The sequence below is a fragment of the Microtus ochrogaster genome, chromosome 4 (genome assembly GCF_000317375.1).
Source record: "Microtus ochrogaster isolate Prairie Vole_2 chromosome 4, MicOch1.0, whole genome shotgun sequence".
Classification (NCBI taxonomy): Eukaryota; Metazoa; Chordata; class Mammalia; order Rodentia; family Cricetidae; genus Microtus; species Microtus ochrogaster.
In genome coordinates this window covers 17,290,647-17,308,451 of record NC_022011.1, presented here as the reverse complement: position 1 = coordinate 17,308,451, position 17,805 = coordinate 17,290,647, and the positions used below count along the sequence as shown (strand labels likewise).

The 17,805-nt window shown below is 47.3% G+C and overlaps 1 protein-coding gene and 2 non-coding genes across 3 annotated transcripts in view; 1 reads left to right on the top strand and 2 right to left on the bottom strand.

Annotated features, from left to right (window-relative positions):
• The window catches only part of Vac14 (Vac14, PIKFYVE complex component), a 112,229-nt gene that overhangs the window by 7,619 nt on the left and 86,805 nt on the right, over window positions 1–17,805 (top strand). The window contains exons 2-9 of the mRNA XM_005345677.2: window positions 6,997–7,147; window positions 7,463–7,630; window positions 8,704–8,766; window positions 9,604–9,711; window positions 10,404–10,513; window positions 10,754–10,860; window positions 11,755–11,889; window positions 12,296–12,448. Of these exons, the coding sequence (XP_005345734.1) occupies window positions 6,997–7,147; window positions 7,463–7,630; window positions 8,704–8,766; window positions 9,604–9,711; window positions 10,404–10,513; window positions 10,754–10,860; window positions 11,755–11,889; window positions 12,296–12,448 (995 nt within the window). The remainder of the gene's footprint in view (window positions 1–6,996; window positions 7,148–7,462; window positions 7,631–8,703; window positions 8,767–9,603; window positions 9,712–10,403; window positions 10,514–10,753; window positions 10,861–11,754; window positions 11,890–12,295; window positions 12,449–17,805) is intronic.
• Window positions 5,182–5,252, bottom strand: Trnag-gcc. Its single transcript has one exon. It is a non-coding gene; the product is annotated as a tRNA-Gly (tRNA).
• On the bottom strand, window positions 5,880–5,950 carry Trnag-gcc. The gene has a single exon. It is a non-coding gene; the product is annotated as a tRNA-Gly (tRNA).

Below are 17,805 nucleotides of genomic sequence, written 5' to 3'. Positions count from 1 at the left end.
TTTCAAATTACTTACATTTAATGTAAATGAGGCAATATATGTAAAGTGCTTAACCACTACCTGACACACAATAAGTGTTTAAGAAATGTTAGTGTTCTCAGGACCATGACTACCTGCATAGATTTGATAATCTTATGAAATAAAATAGAATGTAACCTTCTTCAAATATAGTTTGGCAAAAACAAATACAATAACCAAGCCTCCTGCTTAAGCAATGTATTAGCTCAAGATATTACAGCACAAACAAAAGCCCATTTTGTGACTCATTTCTGCTTCGCAAACTGCCTGTTCCTGCTGGGGACCTCAGCCAGGAGTCAATCTTTAGTCTAGCATTCACATCAGCTCGTGTGTGTGCGCACAAACAAGAGTGCACAGCCCTTGCAGTCTCTAAGGATCACAAAGAAATGGCACTAAAAGTGAGTGATTTGAAACAACTGAAATTTAATTAAAAACAAAATTAAAAGTTGTTCCAAGCCTGGCACTTCAGCCTGTGAGACTCAGAGGAAATTAGTAAGTGCTACTAATAGCTGGGTCCAATCCACAAGGCTCCACAAAGAGGCAGAGGGAGCAGAGAAGATGCATACCTTTTAGATGGAACAATTAAAAATCGCTTCTGAGAAATAATCACAAACAGCTTCCCAGGGTAAAAAGGACCATTATTTCCACTAGGAGAAAGGGCACTGAGACTTCCAAGTAGCATCCTCTGTGGTGACACAGAAGAACAGGAACAGAACATGTTAGAGATGGGATGGATTCCTTTAAAGAGTGTTTGGTACATGTTATCTAAAATTCTGACAAATTTATTGAACCTTTGAAATTATTGATAGTCGTGTGTTTAGTGTAATTAGTTTTCTCCAAGAATGTACATAGTAAATACCAATGTCAGCTGGAGGGTGGACAGGAGAACTGGCCATGGGAAATATATGGGTGGATATGTATGTATGTATGTATGTATATATATATATATATATATATATATATTATATGCATGGTAGCTTGCCCCCAACTCAATATGTGTTTTGTGAGTTAAATCTCAGGCCTTGTCAGAGGATCCTTGGCCTGTCCTCAGAGGCATGCGTTCATTCCCATTCAGTTTTCTGGTGATGTGTAAGCAAATGGAAACCAACTTACTCCAGTACTCTATGGAGCAGATGGAGATATACTTACCCAGATTCTCTTTGGGAAATCACTGCGTGCATGTGCTATCTGAGTACATATGACATATGGAGAACTGAGACAGAATTAGATTTGCAAGGGGGAAAAATTTAAAAAGGCAGCCGCATGTCTAGGCAGCAAGTTTCATAACGAAGGAATGAGTGTTGACTCTGGGCTTACCTTTATAGCCTCCTTAGAGCCAGAATGAGACAGTCTACTTGGTCAGCGTTTGTTGAATGAGCGTTGCTTGGGTGGTGTGTGTAGGACTCATTGTCTTCTGGTTCTGACTTGACTGTGGTGCTGGTACATGAACACATGCAGTGCAGAATATGTGCTGCACATTGTCTGATTCTCCCTTTTAAAGTGAAGTTCTTGTGATTCTTTCACAGAGCTGTGTGGTCTTGTGATGCTTAGTTTCCTCAGCTGTAAACTGGGTTGAAGAGTAAGTACCAGACTGGGTGGCAGGTTTTAGGTTTAAATTTGATCACCATTTGTCTTAGTTAGGGTCATTGTTGCTGTGGTGAAATAGCAAGTGGAGGACTAGGTGTTTTGGCATCTGCTTCATCATCACTGTTCATCATCAAAGGGAGTCAGGACGGGAAATCAAACAGAGAAACCAGGAGCTGATTCACAGGCCATGAAGGGATGCTGCTTACAGGCTTGCTCCTCATGGCTTGTTCAGCCTGCTTTATTAAAGAACCAGGACCATGAGCCCAGAAGTGTTCCCACCCATAGTGGGTTGGTCCCTTCCCCATCAATCACTAATTAAGGAAATGTCCTGCAGTTTCTGTACTTACAGCTTGATCATCTAGAGGCATTTTTCACATGTGTAAATAGCTGGCACACATTGCCTAGCAGACATTTATCCTCACAGTAAAAAGTAGAAAGCAGCTCTCCAGGTTCATTTCAGAATATCTCGAGAATGTGCCTCGTCTGCACTCCTTGTGTACATGGAGGAGACTAGAGGGATGTCTGAACCCTGAGCAGTGGGGGATGATGTACAGAAAAACCACCGTTACCTGAGGGGCTGAGTCTGCACAAGAGAATCATCACTGAATGTATTCACAGCTACAGTGGCCTCAAGAGAGGAGGAAGAAACTGACGCAGTTGAAAGGACATACTTTGTTGATGTCAAGGGTTCAAACCTTCTATGATCATGAAAATGGACTTTTCCCCCTAGGGTTGTTCAGATCTAGAAGCTGAGCATGATAGTAGCTACAGTAACTGACCTCTATAGCCTACACCAGAGCATGGGTGCCTGCCAGCTCACCAGTCCTTGTGTAGTCTGTGACTCACCACACTCTGGTACAGAGGCCAAAGGTGTCGATGCAGGCTCGACATATATATACATATACATATACATATACGTGTGTGTGTGTGTGTGTGTATTTATAGCGCAGAGTGTGGCCCCAAATTTTCTCTTGGCTGAAAACAATGCAGAAGTATTCTACCATCTGTAGTTTTCTCTACCAAGGGAGTAGTCAGTGTAGCAGTCTCTTTGATATCTTGGAGTTGTTAAACCTGGTGTTGGCCAGTCTTGGGGTGCTCCTGTCTTGGGCGTCTCTGCCAGCCTCCTATACCTCCAGTATGCAAGCAGAGACTCTGAGAAACCACTAGAGGACACAGTGCCACGAGGGGACTGACTCATTGAGCCGTTTTCAACACTTTGCGGGGAAACCAGGCAGTAGCAACATCTCTTCTCCAGAGTATAAAACGGTAAATCCTGAGGCCTTTGTGTCATTAAAGGACCCCAGGGATTCGTGATCAGGAGAGTCTCTGGGCCAGATAGTAACTTCAAAAATGAGTTCAGCCAAAGACTCCCCACCTCTGTCTCCCAGGCTGTAGATGAAAGCTGAAGCAACCTAGTGTCTTTGAAGAAGACTAGGCCTGGAGCTGGGGCGCCTGCTGTTGAACTTCACTTTCTCTGCTTCCCTGTGCTTGCTTTTCTTCTCTGTGCCCTCCCTGTGAAGTCACGAGACCAAGGCACTGGTCTTAGAGTGCAGCTGCCCCTCAGCAGGATGACATCCCAGTGTGTGTGTGTGTGTGTGTGTGTGTGTGTGTGTGTGTGTGTGTGTGTGTGTTTCTCCAGGCACCAGCCATGGCTGTAGTGAGCTGGCTCTTCTCAGTGTGTGTTTTGAGATCACAGGCACGCTGCTCTTTGCTCATGCTAACTTGTGATAAGATTAGAAGAGCTCAGCACCAGCGGATGCTGCATCAATTAACCTCACAGGTCAGGTTTTCCCATGCCAGCAACATGGCAATGCAAGGCTTTGCCCATGTTTGCCTACAGCTTGTGCTCCCATCAGCTCTGCCGGGTTTTGCAGACTGACTCCACTGGCAGGTGTTTTCTGATTGGTCAGCTGCTGATGCATAACACTGATCTGGACACAGCTGGCCCTAGAGTGCAGAGAAGAATGAAACATTATGGAGGTAGGAGGTGACATCAATTAGGACGCTTCTGGGTGCAGAGGAGGAGTGGGGTCATTGGGACTAGCCCCTTAGTTGGTTGTTGTAGACCATGAAAGAGAAGGAATCCAGGAGGTGCCCGAAGGCAGGGCATATGAGAAGAGTGGACCTGAATGGTAGAGGAACAGGCCCCCCAGGAAGCTGGGGCTAGTGTAGTGGAAGGTGATGCTGGGGAGTTGGCACCAGAGAGCTAGAGAGGTCATGTGGCCTGTTTCGATTGCTAAGGGTGCGCCTGGAACAAGACTGGCCCCAGGATGGCCCCTGTGCTGTCTGAGCTGGTAATATTGATGAAAAGCCTCCCCTTCAGGGGGCACAATTGCATGTCAGCAGTTGTTTGCCTGGAGAAATTTACACACTTAATGTAATGAGCCCTGTGCACATGGGACTTTAACAGTCTTTGTAATGGCCTGGGTGACCTCTGTAGTGACCTGGGGTGACCACATTGAGCCCTGGTAAGTCTCCCAGCTGGTGTCCAACATAGGAGGAAGGTGTCACTGAGCTCAGGAATTGTCCCCACTTTACACCTCCTTTAAAAAACACCTTGTTGTTATTGAAAGTTGTGACTCTGGCACCAAAACCACATTCCTCACAAACACACAAACACACACACACATTCCCCTTTCCCAGTAGGTCCATCTGGGAGCCTGTGCTGTCTTTGGAGCTTCCTCACTGCATTTCAGGTTCCTAGCACCCAACCCACAATTGCAGATCACTCCTCAGGTTCCTAACAGCCATCTCCTACTGACCACTTTCCATGGCTTCTTGTGGCCACTAGAGAGAGGAAAAGATGCAGGTTGCTTTGCCGGGCCTTCAGGGTCTTACACTGCTAACGAGGAGCTACCTTTCCAAACCTTTCCAAACCTTGGCTTTGCTTCTGCCAAGCCAAATGCTTGCCCATCATTCCTGTCAGCCAGAATGAATACCTACTCATGCTTCAGAACTCTCTCCCATGCCTGCCCGTGTGAGACCACAACACATTCCTCCTGTTAGACACCAGCTCTCTTGCCTTCCTCTCTTGCCTGTTCCCTCTTCTTGATGAGTTTGTACTGTCATCCTGGAGGACTCTGTTTTCTACCCAGAAATAGGTAGCATCCTTCAAAGTCAGGGCTGTCATCTAGGAGGAGTGCTCCCCAGCTCCTACATGGATATCCAGGAACCTACAAGAGGCAGGAGAGTCACTAGTCTCAGGGATGACTGTGGTAGGAAGATCATCTCTCCTCTTGGGTCCTGGCTTAAACCTGGAGGATGTCCTCATTATGACCTCACATTCCAGGTGCTGCTGTGGCTTGTACCAGGCAAAGCAGAACTCAGCTTCTGGGCAGGAATGGGAGGCAGAGTGACTCATAGTGGCTGTGGTGTAATCCCATGTTCTTGAGGCTTCAAACAGGATGCAATGATTCAGGATCTTTGTGGAATTTTTTTATGATTTTCCATAAAGAGCATTTAAAAATCAAGCCAAAAACAAAGTCATTAGCAATTTTATGACTATACTTAACATTCATTAGGCTTTAAGAAGTATTCATGTTCATCTCTTAGATTTAATTTAAAAAGAGATTGCTATGCATTGGCCGGGAATCGAACCCGGGCCTCCCGCGTGGCAGGCGAGAATTCTACCACTGAACCACCAATGCTCCAGCTGTCAGCAGCTGTGTGGCAACCTCCCTTTAGCCCTGTTTCTGGGCCTTGAGTCTGTTTAGTATGAGCCCAGTTTTGATACTGCCACATCAGCACAGCTGCAAGCAGAACAGTTAGCTGCAGAGCCGGAGGAAGCAAAGGAGGGGTATGGGTTTGTGTGGTTGTGTGAAGTAGATTTGCCTTGAGGCCCTGAGATGGAAAAGAGCTCCACTCCCTCCTCAGTAAGCAGCAAAACACGTGGAGACTGTGGGCGAGCCTCCACTGTGTGGTGTGGGGCCTGTTGAACTGTCGGTCCGCTCTCGGCTTTCACACTGCTTCCTGCTGGCAGCTGGCCCAGACCAAAGGCGGTGCTGTGGAGCCCCCTTTCAGGTGGGAGCGAGGAAGTCAGACTCCTACAGCCAGTCATACTTGTTAAAGAGCCCAGCAGTTCTCCATGGACTCTGAGCAGTAATCTGTAGTCCCAGTCTCAGACTGGGCTGCTTCAGGCTTTTTGTGGTTGAGGAGCCTGGCGCCTGGCTCCTTTGACAGGATCTCTCTGGAGAAACTGACCAGAAAGGCAGAAAGGGACCGCAAAACAAACAACAAAAAAGAAGAAGAAAAGGAAAAAAAAAAAACAAAAACTCTGCATTGGCCGGGAATCGAACCCGGGCCTCCCGCGTGGCAGGCGAGAATTCTACCACTGAACCACCAATGCTTCAGCTGTTTTTTGTTGTGTCTGCAGAGCTCTTCTCAGGGTGTGTTCCAAACTGCAGGCTGACTGGTGAAACACTGTGCTTCACCTGGCTGGTTTGTCCTGTTTGGGAGATGACACAGCCTTAGTGCATCTGTACTTTCCCAGCCTTCTTACAGGCTGCTACTTCTGGAGTCAGGGCCTGTGACCTGACAACGCCCACCTAAAAGCCCTTGGGCCATCTGTAATCTCAGCCCCCTCAGTGACGTGCTGAGCCTTCCTTTACCAAGAGCTGATGCCTGCGCTGGACCAGTGAAGCTCCTAACCTGGGAGCTAGATAAACCTCTTTAAAGTATTCCGACCCTGGCGGTTCATTGTAATAGGCAAAATGGACTAATACACCTGGCTTTCTTTACCTAGGAAATAGGAAATGTCTGTTAGAGACCACTCCGTCAGCGTCCTGGACATAGGCAACATGTTCTGATTCTCTGGTAGCACTACTCCATTTTGCTACAGTTTTCTGTTTGTGTTTGAGTTTTGCTACTGGACTGGAGCCAGATGAAGCTGTGTGTCCCCAGCACAGATGCTGAGGACTCCTTGGATGCATGAGTGCAAAGCTGAGCAAGTGTTTGAAAAGATAGGTAATAGCTTTTTTTTTTTGGTTTTTCGAGACAGGGTTTCTCTGTGGCTTTGGAGCCTGTCCTGGAACTAGCTTTGTAGACCAGGCTGGTCTCAAACTCACAGAGATCTGCCTGCCTCTGCCTCCCAAGTGCTGGGATTAAAGGCATGTGTCACCATCGCCCGGCAGGTAATAGCTTTAAAAAAAAAGCATTGCATTTTTGATTTCTAGTAAGACATTAATTTACATTCTCAGATTCCTAGAAGTGAGCTAGCCCCACTTTTCCTCACTGCATTATATATAAAGGAATACTGAAACTCTGGGTAAGTCAACAGGTATGACCCAGCCAGCAGCAGAACCTGCCCCAGTCCTCTTTTTAAAGGTCATCTCTGTGGAATCAGAGACAGCCTGGTTTCACCTGTCCCAAAGCCCCTTTCTCCTCTCTCTCCAGGCTGGTGCGGGACTTCGTGGCTCAGAACAACACCATGCAAATCAAACATGTGATCCAGACCCTGTCTCAGGAGTTTGCCCTGTCCCAGCATCCCCACAGTCGGAAAGGGGGCCTCATTGGCCTGGCAGCCTGCTCTATTGCCCTGGGCAAGGTATGTTTTCTCCTGAGGGACAAACACACCAGGAATGGACTTCATTCTGACTGAGGTGTCCAGATCTCTTCCCACCTGAGCCCCAGCATAGCCATTGCAGACTTGTATTTTATCAAGATTGTTTCACACATAATACTACTAGCAAACATGGCTTTATGGTTTTGCAGCCATGTCCCCATAGTGTGGTCCCACTTCTGGGAATCTGTCTTGGAATGACCAGAGCATCTCTGAGGCACCAGGCCTCAGAGACACTGACAGTGTTGGCTGCAAAGACAGGGGCCTAGCCCTTCTAACTAGTCCTCCTGTTCATTACAGGACTCGGGGCTCTACCTGAAGGAACTGATCGAACCAGTGCTGACCTGCTTTAATGATGCAGACAGTAGGCTGCGCTACTATGCTTGCGAGGCCCTCTACAACATCGTCAAAGTGGCCCGGGGTGCTGTGCTGCCACACTTCAACGTTCTGTTTGATGGACTAAGTAAGGTAACTAGGAACAGCCCACCCAGCCAACGCGCCTTTCTAGGACCCCGAGAGCTTGGGGCACTGCCGAAATGCAAGCAGAACAGATAAGCATGTTGCTACAAGGGACACATACTGTCTGAATCTAATTTTTCATAGATTTTTAGCTGTATATTCTTGATGTCCCTGTCCATCTTCATTGCACTTTGTGACAGTATCAGCCTGCTGTACACATTAACAGAAAGGCTGGTAGTTTGAGAAGTGCTAACTTCCCAGGCAAAAGTAACAAAGGTGACTCCACGGCACAGGCTGTCCCTTGTAAGGACAGTGATTACAATCTCCCTGGTACGCTAAAGAATAATCCCCCTTGCCAGGTGGTGGTGGCTCACGCCTTTAATCCCACCACTCGGGAGATAGAGGCAGGTGGATCTCATTGAGTTCAAGACCAGCCTGGTCTACAGTGTAAGTTCCAGGACAACCAGACTGTTACACAAAGAAACCCGTCTCAAAATTTAAAATAAATAAATTAATTAATTAATTAATTAATTAAATTTTAAAAATTCCCCATAGAGCTTTAGGGTCCCCATTGGTCTCCTTCATACCTCTCACCATGGTGGGGTTGCCTCCCCTGATATTGTTAAAGTTGCCCTTCCCTCAGCCTGGAGGAGTTGCCCTCCCCAGCAATGTATAGTGGCCCAGAAAATCTGTAAATCTTGGAGAATAAACAACATGGACACTTCTAAATGCCACCCACACTGCTGCCTCAGAGCCCTGGGAGAGAACCAAGCCCTTTAAGATGGGAATGCCCCGGGAGCCGCCAATAGAAACAACCGTCTGACCCAGTTAGAACATGGCCTGAGAACCCCAGCAGAGCTTTCAGGCTGGGGAGGGGAGCTGTCCCTGAGCAAACGGGAATTCCACTGTAGCTGACTGACTTATTACCTGCCCCTACCTTTCTCAGGGTCAGGTATTGGGAGAAGACACCACTTGGTGTTCTAGCCTGCACCGTGATCTTGGCTGTTGGTTTGCTTTAGTCCGTTGGCTTCCCTCTCACTATGACTGAGCATTGCCTCTTTCTCTATTTTGCTGCCTCATAGTTGGCTGCTGACCCAGACCCCAATGTGAAAAGTGGATCTGAACTCCTAGACCGACTCTTAAAGGTATTTCTACTTTGTCCCTCTTTTATTTTTAGAATTTATTCTTTTGTGTAGAGTAGAAATTCTGGCATTGAAAAATTTTTTTTCTCGTTTAAATTTTATATATACATATAGTACATGCATATGTATTAAAGCTTACTGCTTGGTATGCAGTTTCCATGACAAGTATATAGAGCTGTGTCATTACCACAGTCAAAATTCAGAATTGTGCCATTCCTCTAAATGAAAATCTTCTGGGTTTTTTTTTGGGGGGGGGGGTCTATTTTTTTTATGCCTGCATGAAAATCTTCTGTTTTGGGGGGTCTATTTTATTACTTTATGTGTATAGCTTTGCCTGCGTGTATGTCTGTGCACCACCTATATGCCTGATCACTGCAGAGATGACCAGAGGGCATCAGATCCCCTGGAACTAGAGTTACAGCTGGTTGTGAGCTACCATGTGGGTGCGGAGAATTATACCTAGATCCTCAAGAGCAGCAGCCAGCGCTCTTAACTTCTGAGCCAGCTCTCCAGCCCAGAATCTTCTGTCTTAATACCCCAGCCAGAGCAATGAAGTTGAGCTTCCACCCCAGCCTCCCATGACAGGATGCTGGGCTCTACCCCAGACTTCAGAGTATGGTTTTGCCTTTCATTTAGGTCTCTTGACTTTTCTCTCCTCACCATCCTTCATTTTGTTTGGCTTTGAGTCTGTGACAATACCAATTCTCCAGGGACCTCTCCTACCTGGCCCTGGTTCTGGCATCCCCCTCCATGGTTCCCTGACTCTCAAGTCAGCCTAGGGCCCGCAGCACAGCAGGCTAAGCTCTGGTTCTTCATAGCCCTCACTTCTTTGACCCACAGGACATTGTAACAGAAAGCAACAAGTTTGACCTGGTCGGCTTCATTCCCCTTTTGCGGGAGAGGATTTACTCTAACAACCAATATGCCCGGCAGTTCATCATCTCTTGGGTAAGGTCCAGTCCTTGGTAGGTTCTTCTAGCTACCAGGAGTCTCTGGTAGAGTCACATGCGCTCTGACACACAAAGTGTTTCCTTGGGCTAAGAGATGCCGTCTTGTGTATCCCCCAATAACCTTTAAAAACCTCGTCACCAAAAACGCTGTGGGCTGGGCATGGTGGTACTTCCTCCCAGCACTTAAGAGTCAGAAACAGGCAAATCTCTGTGAGTTCAAGGCCAGTCTGGCCTATAAAGCAAGTTCCAGGCCAGTTAGGACCACACAGTGAGACCCTGTCTCAAAAAACAAAGCAACAGAAGCACTTTGTCCAGTGTTGTCTCCACTGCCTTTCCTGTTTGCCCCTGAAGAGATGAGATTCTTTCCTTGTCCTAGAAAATGCCCAGGATCTCTGAAGTCCATAGTGCTGCATCCAGCAGCTCCACCTTTGCAAGCCTGCTAGCTTCATCCAGCCTTCCCCCATCAATTCCCCTCTCCCCAGCATCCAAATAATCTTAGAGTCAAACTCCCTATTCCTTGCACATTGAGCAGAAAAATGATGGCTGCCAGCACCATCCACCGTAGGTACCTGCATTGCCATGACACAGGCCTCTAGTCCTTTTAACTCTTCCCAGGGGAAGAGATTAGGAGACGGCTCCACACCTGAGCCAGGTCTCCCAGCTCTCCCTCTCACCACCCTCCTCCATCAGATCCTGGTTCTGGTGTCGGTGCCGGACATTAACCTGCTGGATTACCTGCCGGAGATCTTGGATGGGCTCTTCCAGATCCTGGGTGACAATGGCAAAGAGATTCGAAAAATGTGAGTGGGGGAAGGAGCAGGAAGCTGCCACTCAATAGAATCCCTCTGGGTGCCCATTGTCACATGCAACACCATGTTCTGGTGACCAAGACACACCCTTTACTTCTCATATCCTTCCCCATGGAGGAGTAGAGAGCTCACCTTCCCGTCTCTGCTCGGTGTCCTGACAAGTGTAAGGGATATGACCCGGAGCAGGAATGAGCTGAGATGCTAGCTCATTCCTCCTTTTCTCATTGGTAGGTGTGAGGTGGTTCTTGGAGAATTCTTGAAAGAAATTAAGAAGAACCCCTCCAGTGTGAAGTTTGCTGAGATGGCCAACATCCTGGTGATCCACTGCCAGACCACAGGTGAGTATTTGGAGTCCCTATAATCACTGCTGTCTCCTCAGAAGCCCATCTCTCATATGCAAGCTTCAGTATGTGACAAAAGGGAGCCCAGGTGGGAAAGGCACTGTGCCTCTGTACCTGGAAGCTGTAGAGTGGTGGGTTTGGGTAAAAAAAGAGATCTGGATTCTCTTTTAACACCTTTACCTGCTCTGAAGCTCTTGTGGATATGCTTTGCCTTGGGTAAAGGTAGGGTCCTTAGAGGTCAGAAAGGCCTTTCCCTCACCACCTATTGGTTATCAGACCACGGTGAAACAGTCACAGCAACAGCTTCCTGTTACTGGCCATGAACCTACAGGTCAGCTGGGTGGTTTTGTTCCCAAGGCCAGGCTGCACCTTATCATGCCCCTGAAGCCAGGTATAGGGTCAGTTGGAGCCAAGTGGTCTGTGATGGTCTCATGCACATCTGACCCTTGACTAGCATAGGGTGATAGGGCATCAGAAGGGTTCCAAGAGAGATAGGACATGGATAGGACATGATTTCTATGTTTGAACCAGGGACACCATCACCATAACTGCAAGCTGTTGGCCAGAGAAGCCAGTTTTGTGGATCTAAGGATAGGAAAATGAATTCCACTTAGAAATGAAGCACAAGTCATAGTGCAGTGGGGCATGGATCCAGGGAGGGTAGGGCACCATGGCTGTTTTTCAAGTCCAGCACAACATTGCCAAACTCTCTTAACCTGTGGACTAACCTTCAGAAGGCAGAGAGCCCAAGAAGTATTGTATTCACATAGCTAGGAGCAGTCAAGCCCCTGGTGTGTCCGTCTCCAGGCCTAGACTTTGTGCATGGTAGTTGGGAGGGAACTCTCCAATGCAAGTGCCAGCCCCTCTAGAAGCCACCAATTCCCCTTCCAGACGACCTGATTCAGCTGACAGCCATGTGCTGGATGCGGGAGTTCATCCAGTTGGCAGGCCGGGTAATGCTGCCCTACTCCTCTGGAATCCTGACTGCGGTCCTGCCCTGCTTGGCCTATGATGACCGCAAGAAAAGTATCCTTTACTCTGGAGAGGGGAACTGTGAAGTGGAGGGACCCTGAGTGGGAAGGGGTTCCCTTAGGCTCCTTCACTTCTCCAAATGGTCTAGCATTAGGAAGCAGGAGATAGAGCTGAGTGTGGGTTAGGAAAGCAAGGGACACAGGGCTAATGCTGACTGTCCCCAGTCCTCACCTGCTTACTTCCAGATAGGAAAGAGCAATCCCATGTACCGAGGTTCCACCCTGTGAGCTCATTCTGCTGCACCTTGGGTGGGAAAGATCCCGGTGGAGGAGGGCTCACCTGTGAAAAGAAGAGCATCTCACAAGGGTGCATATGGCAAGGAAGACCATGACCAGGAAGACTGGTGGCCTCAGGCTTCAGGAGTGGTTTGCCTGGAGGAGCTCCTTACATCAGTGGACAGGCATCAAGGAGGTGGCCAATGTGTGTAACCAGAGCCTGATGAAGCTGGTCACTCCCGAGGATGATGAACCAGATGAGCCAAAGCCTGTAGCACAGAGGCAGACAGAACCCAACCCTGAGGACTCCCTGCCAAAGCAGGACGGGACAGAGAGTGGTGAGTACCGAGTCAGAGTCTTGACTTTTGCTGCTGGGCAAACAAGTCCTGGAACTAAACTTGTAGTATCATTGTTGACTGGTTCTGGTACCTGTCTGGTGAAGCAGGTACTTTGTTAGCCCCGTCCTTCAGGTTCTTACAGCTGCCCCTAGAGTCCATGCTCTTCACCGTTCTGCCTCAAAGACCATTACACAAACTCCTCCTGGGTTTAGCCACCGTCAAGTCACTGTTGGGAACGCGGCAGGAGCACCAAGCTGTGCATTTCATTTGCTTCTCGGCATCTGGCCCTCCCTGTGCTAGCCATTCTCAGGGAGGATGGGTCAGGAAAATGCTAGTTTATTAAATACTGGCATTTCTACTGCACTAGTCAGTGCCTTTAAACAGTCCTTTCAAAGGCTTTCTTTACATTGTTTCCTTGATTATTTGTAAAATAAAGAAAACCATTTTTTATGTTGATTGGAGATAGAGTTTGCCCTCCAGGACCTTTGTCCTCAGTGTCTCTGACCATCTTTTGAGGGGCGGGTAGAGAATGTCTTCCTTTTCAGCGAGCCAGAGAGTAAATGGATGCAAAACTTGTGCAGAGTCCACTGGTGATAGAGCAGGATCTGGAACCTGCAGCTGGAGCCAAAAGAGCCACCATAGTCATAGTGTGTGCTGTTCCTTCCTTATGGGAACAACAGACAGCCTTACTCACATCCCAAGGCTTCCTTCTGTGGGTTTGGCTGGTAGAGTATCTGCATTGGGTATCAGGTTTCAGCTGTGCCATCACCAAAGGCAGAACAGCACACAGCTGGTTTGTGGTTCATTGGCAAAGTTCTCACCCACCATGAGAGAGACTGGAGCTTGGTTATGGCCAGTGCAGTAGCTTGAGCACTTTTGAGAGCTCCTGGAAAGAGGAAATTTAGGTAAGTTAATGCACACCTTGCACAGGAAAAGCTCTTTTTAGAGACCTGACGGCTCAATAATAGACTGTGAACTTACTGGTGTGCAAGCTTTTTATTTTGCTTCCCTTGTTTTATGGTTCTCATTTTAGACGATTTGCACAGTAGGGGAAAGCTGCAAAGTGGCAGGATTGCCTGCACCGAAGATAAGCAATGTCATATTTGGGGCATATCTTTTATATTTTTAACATACACACATAATTAAAATGATGTGTCAATCCACATCTTGTTTTTTTGTGTTGAATAACTTTCTCTTCCTTGTATTTGCATGGCTTTCTTCTGAATTGACAAGGAAATTAGTGTCTCTGAATCCCCGTCAGCAAGTGGAATAGTGGTTGCTTAGACCAAGGAGAAAATGATCCTGGGTCTGCTTGGGACAGATCCTGGTTTCTCTGGGGATGGTGGAAATATTCTAGAATTAAATAGGGTAGTGGCTGTACACCTTTGTGATTGTATTTAGAGCCACCCAGTTATATACTTTAAAATGGCAAAGTTGCGTTAAACACAATTTTGTGGTGTGAGTTGTATTTCAGTGACTGTGTATGAGGAGTTGGCAGCTGTGCCCCTCCCTGTTTGCTTCTGTGGCAGCAGTGAGTTCCCTGTAGAGGAGCTGATCCACTCTGTGGGTCATGGCAGCAGCTAAAAAGCTCTCTGTGAGCTGGAGCGTTGGTGGTTCAATGGTAGAATTCTCCCTGCCATGTGGGAGGCCCAGGTTTGATTCCCAGCCAATGCAGAGTCTTTATCCTTTTAACTAGTTCTTCAAAGCCTTCTCCAAGTAGCTGTCTGCTCAAGGGAGCATTACCCTAAACCAGGGTACATATCAGCAGTTTGGATATGAGTTTATTACTCATAAACAGCATTATAAGAAATGAACAGCACACTTTATAGTATTTTCTAGAAACAGGAATGTCTCACTTGACAGCTAAACATTTATTCTCAGCCTTTCTCAGCTTATAACTAATCATAATCTTTTCCAGAATGCTCAAGACAGAGTCCTAGCAAGTCACTAGACAGATGATCCAGTCAGGCAGTGGGCAAGCTTGTCCCATCCTTTCCCAACCATCATCTGCTCCTGTTACTCTGGGCGGGACCAGGTGACTGCCGTAGGCACCTCCTACTTGGTCTTCCTATTTTAGTCTCTCTTCCATGCTTCACCAGTGATGCACCACATATGCAACACAGTAGCATGCTCCTCATGACGCACCTTCAGACAGGCCCCTTTGTATGTGTGCATGTATCAAACAGGCATGCATAGACCCAACCCTCGAGCTCATTCTTCCTCCCCAAACCACAAAGCCTCCAATCAGGCCAACCCCTCCTCTGTACCTTCTGCCCCAAGTCCTGTCCACCTGCAGCTCCCCGTCAGCTCTGCCATTTATGGGATATTCAGTGCAAAGTCCTTTCCATGACTCTGAGTCCTTGCAGCACTCAATATGCCTGGCCTGACCCCCCCATTCTCCCCCCAAAAAACCCTAGTGTCTTGGGTGTCACAGCACTGATTCTGGCATTTAAACAACCTGCTTAGAAGCCCTGGCTCAGCCCTCTTCACCTCTTTTGCCCTCAATTGCTCAGCCTTTCTTCAGTCTCAGCTTCTCTAGCTTCCACACCTGGCTTTGCTGCTTAGCCTTTCCAGCACTAGTTTCTTTACTTGTTGAGTGGGGTAACCTTTGTCACCTAACCTGAGTTTCAGAATCATTTTTTTGTTGTTGTTGTTGTTGTTGTTTTTGCTTGTGTGACAAATGCTATTCACAGCAGGAGCATTGTTTTAACATGGACGCTCTCTGACTTAAATGAGGTTGCAGTCACAGACCCAATGGCTGAAAATATTGAATCAAAAATGCATCTGAACACATTTAGAACACCTGCATCAGCCTACAGTTGGCAAAAGTCATTTATCACAAAGCCTGTTGGAAGGGTTCTGTGTAGTTTTGTGAACTCTGTACTGAAGACACAACACACAGTTGTTGCATGAACACCACCTTTGCAGCATGAGGAAGTTAAGTCAAAAGTCTGCCAGAACCATTGTAAGTCAGAGCATGGCTATGTCTTCCCATAGCAAGCCCCTCAGCTGGGGCTTCTCCTAGTGGGTTTGAAATGAGGAAGTGGTAAGAGAGAAGGGAAGCTGTACAGAGGATCTCCAGTAGAGAGTGGCCGCCCCGCTCTGCATGGAGTACAATCCACCTGTTTGCAAAGCTGACTCTTGGCAGGATTTGTCAGCACCGTCTATGGACCCTGCAAGTACAGGCACATCAGGCACAGATCTGCCTGTAAAGACAGCTACAGAGCGGGGAGTACAGTGACACCAGGGTAGGGTGCATGGGACTATACCCAGGCCCAGGGGAGGGCGCACTTGCAGCGGGCAGGCCCAGCTTCTCAGAGGTCTTGAAACAGCATGGTTTTCCATTCTGATTATAAAGGAAACATGTGCTGCCTAAAGAGATGTTAGAAGGACAGCACTAATACCCGAATTAATTAATTAATTAGTTGATTGATTAATTAATTAATTAATTAGACTAGGCACAAACCCTCATATCAGAGCTGGACAAGGCACCCTAGTAGGAGGAAAGGATCCCAAGAGCAGACAAAAGAGTCAAAGACACCCCCTACTCCCACTGGTAGGAGTCCCACAAGAACACCAAGCTATACAATCATAGGTATATACAGAGGCCCTAGCTCAGACCCATACAGCATCTGTCTTTGTTGCTTCAGTCTCTGTGAGGTCCTGTGAACCCTGCTTAGTTGATTCTGTGGGCCGTGTTCTCATGGTGTCCTCAACTCCTCTGACTCCTACAGTCCTTCCTCCTCCTCTTCTCTGGGGTTCCCCGGGCTGTGGATCTCTGCATCTGTTCCCATCAGCTACTGGAGGAACCCTCTGATGTTGCTTGGACTAGGTACCTATGTATGAGTATAGCAGAATATCATTAGGAATCATTTTGTTTACTTTTTTTTTTTTTTGGCCAGTCATTATTTGGTCCTCTTCTGGGTCTCTGGGCCATCCAGCTTCCAGTTCCTGTCCATCTAGGCAGTGTCGGGCATGGGCTCCCTATCATAGCATGCGCCTCAAATTGAGCCAGTCATTGGTTGGCCGCTCCCACAAGTTCTGTGCCACCATTTCCCCAGCTCATCTTGCAGACAGGACAGATTGTAGGTTCAAGGTTTTGTGGTGGGTTGATGTCCCAGTCCTACCATCAGGAGCCTAGCCTGCTGCTCTGACTGGTTTTGTGTGTCAGTTGACACTAGCTAGAGTCACCTGAAAAGAAGGGGTCTCAGTTGAGGAAATGACTTGATGAGATCCAGCTGTCAGGGATCCCGCCCTGTTTGAGTTTCTGTTCTGACTTCTTCAGTGATGAACAGCGGTACTGAATTGTCAGCCAGATAAACCCTTTTCTCCCCAACTTGCTTTTTGGTCGTGGTGTTTTGTCACGGCAACAGAAACCCTAACTAAGAGCCCAGCTTTATTCAGTATAGCACTGGAATTCTTCATTAGCCTGGCTATAGAAGATGGCCAATTCAGGCTCCAAGTCCCCCATTACCAGGAGAGTTCGCTAGGGTCACTCTCAGTTTCCAGGGAGTTTCAATTGCACTAGGTTTCTACGTCACACCCAAATGCTCCCCAATTCCAGGCATATTTCCCAGTATTCTCTCCCTCCATCCCTCCCATCTCCCCACCTGATCATCCTGTTCCCATCCCTGCCTGCCCCGATTTCATCTGCAAAATCTATTCTATTTTCCTGTTCCCAGGGAGATCCATGCATTCCCCCCTTGAGCCCTCCTTCTTACTTAGCCTCTGAATCTGTGGATTGATTGTAGCATTACTATCCTTTACTTAAGAGATAATGTCCACTTATCAATGAGCACATTCCATGTTTGTCTTTCTGGGTCTAGGTTACCTCACTCAGAATGATTTTTTTCTAGTTCCATCCATTTGCCTGCAAATACGATGTTATTGTTTTTAACAGCTGTGTAATACTCCATTATGTAAATTACTATATTTTCTTTGTCCATTCTTCAGTCAAGGGGCATCTAGGTTGTTTCCAGTTGTAATAAAGCTGCAATGTAAATGGTTGAGCAAGTGTCCTTGTGGTAGGATAGAGCATCCTTTGGGTATATGCCCAAGAGTGGTATAGCTAGGTCTTGAGGTAGATCGATTCACAAGTTTCTAAGAACCTGCCATATTGATTTCCATAGTGGCTATACTCCCACCAGCAGTGGAGGAATTTTCCCCTTATTCTACATCCTCGCCAACATGAGCTGTCACTTGTGTTTTGAGCTTAGCCATTCTGACTGGTGTAAGATGAAATCTCAAAGTAGTTTTGATTTGCATTTCCCTGATGTCTAAGAATGTTGAACAGTTCTTTAAGTGTTTCTCAGCCATTTTTGGTTTCTCTGTTGAGAATTCTCCATTTAGATCTGTAT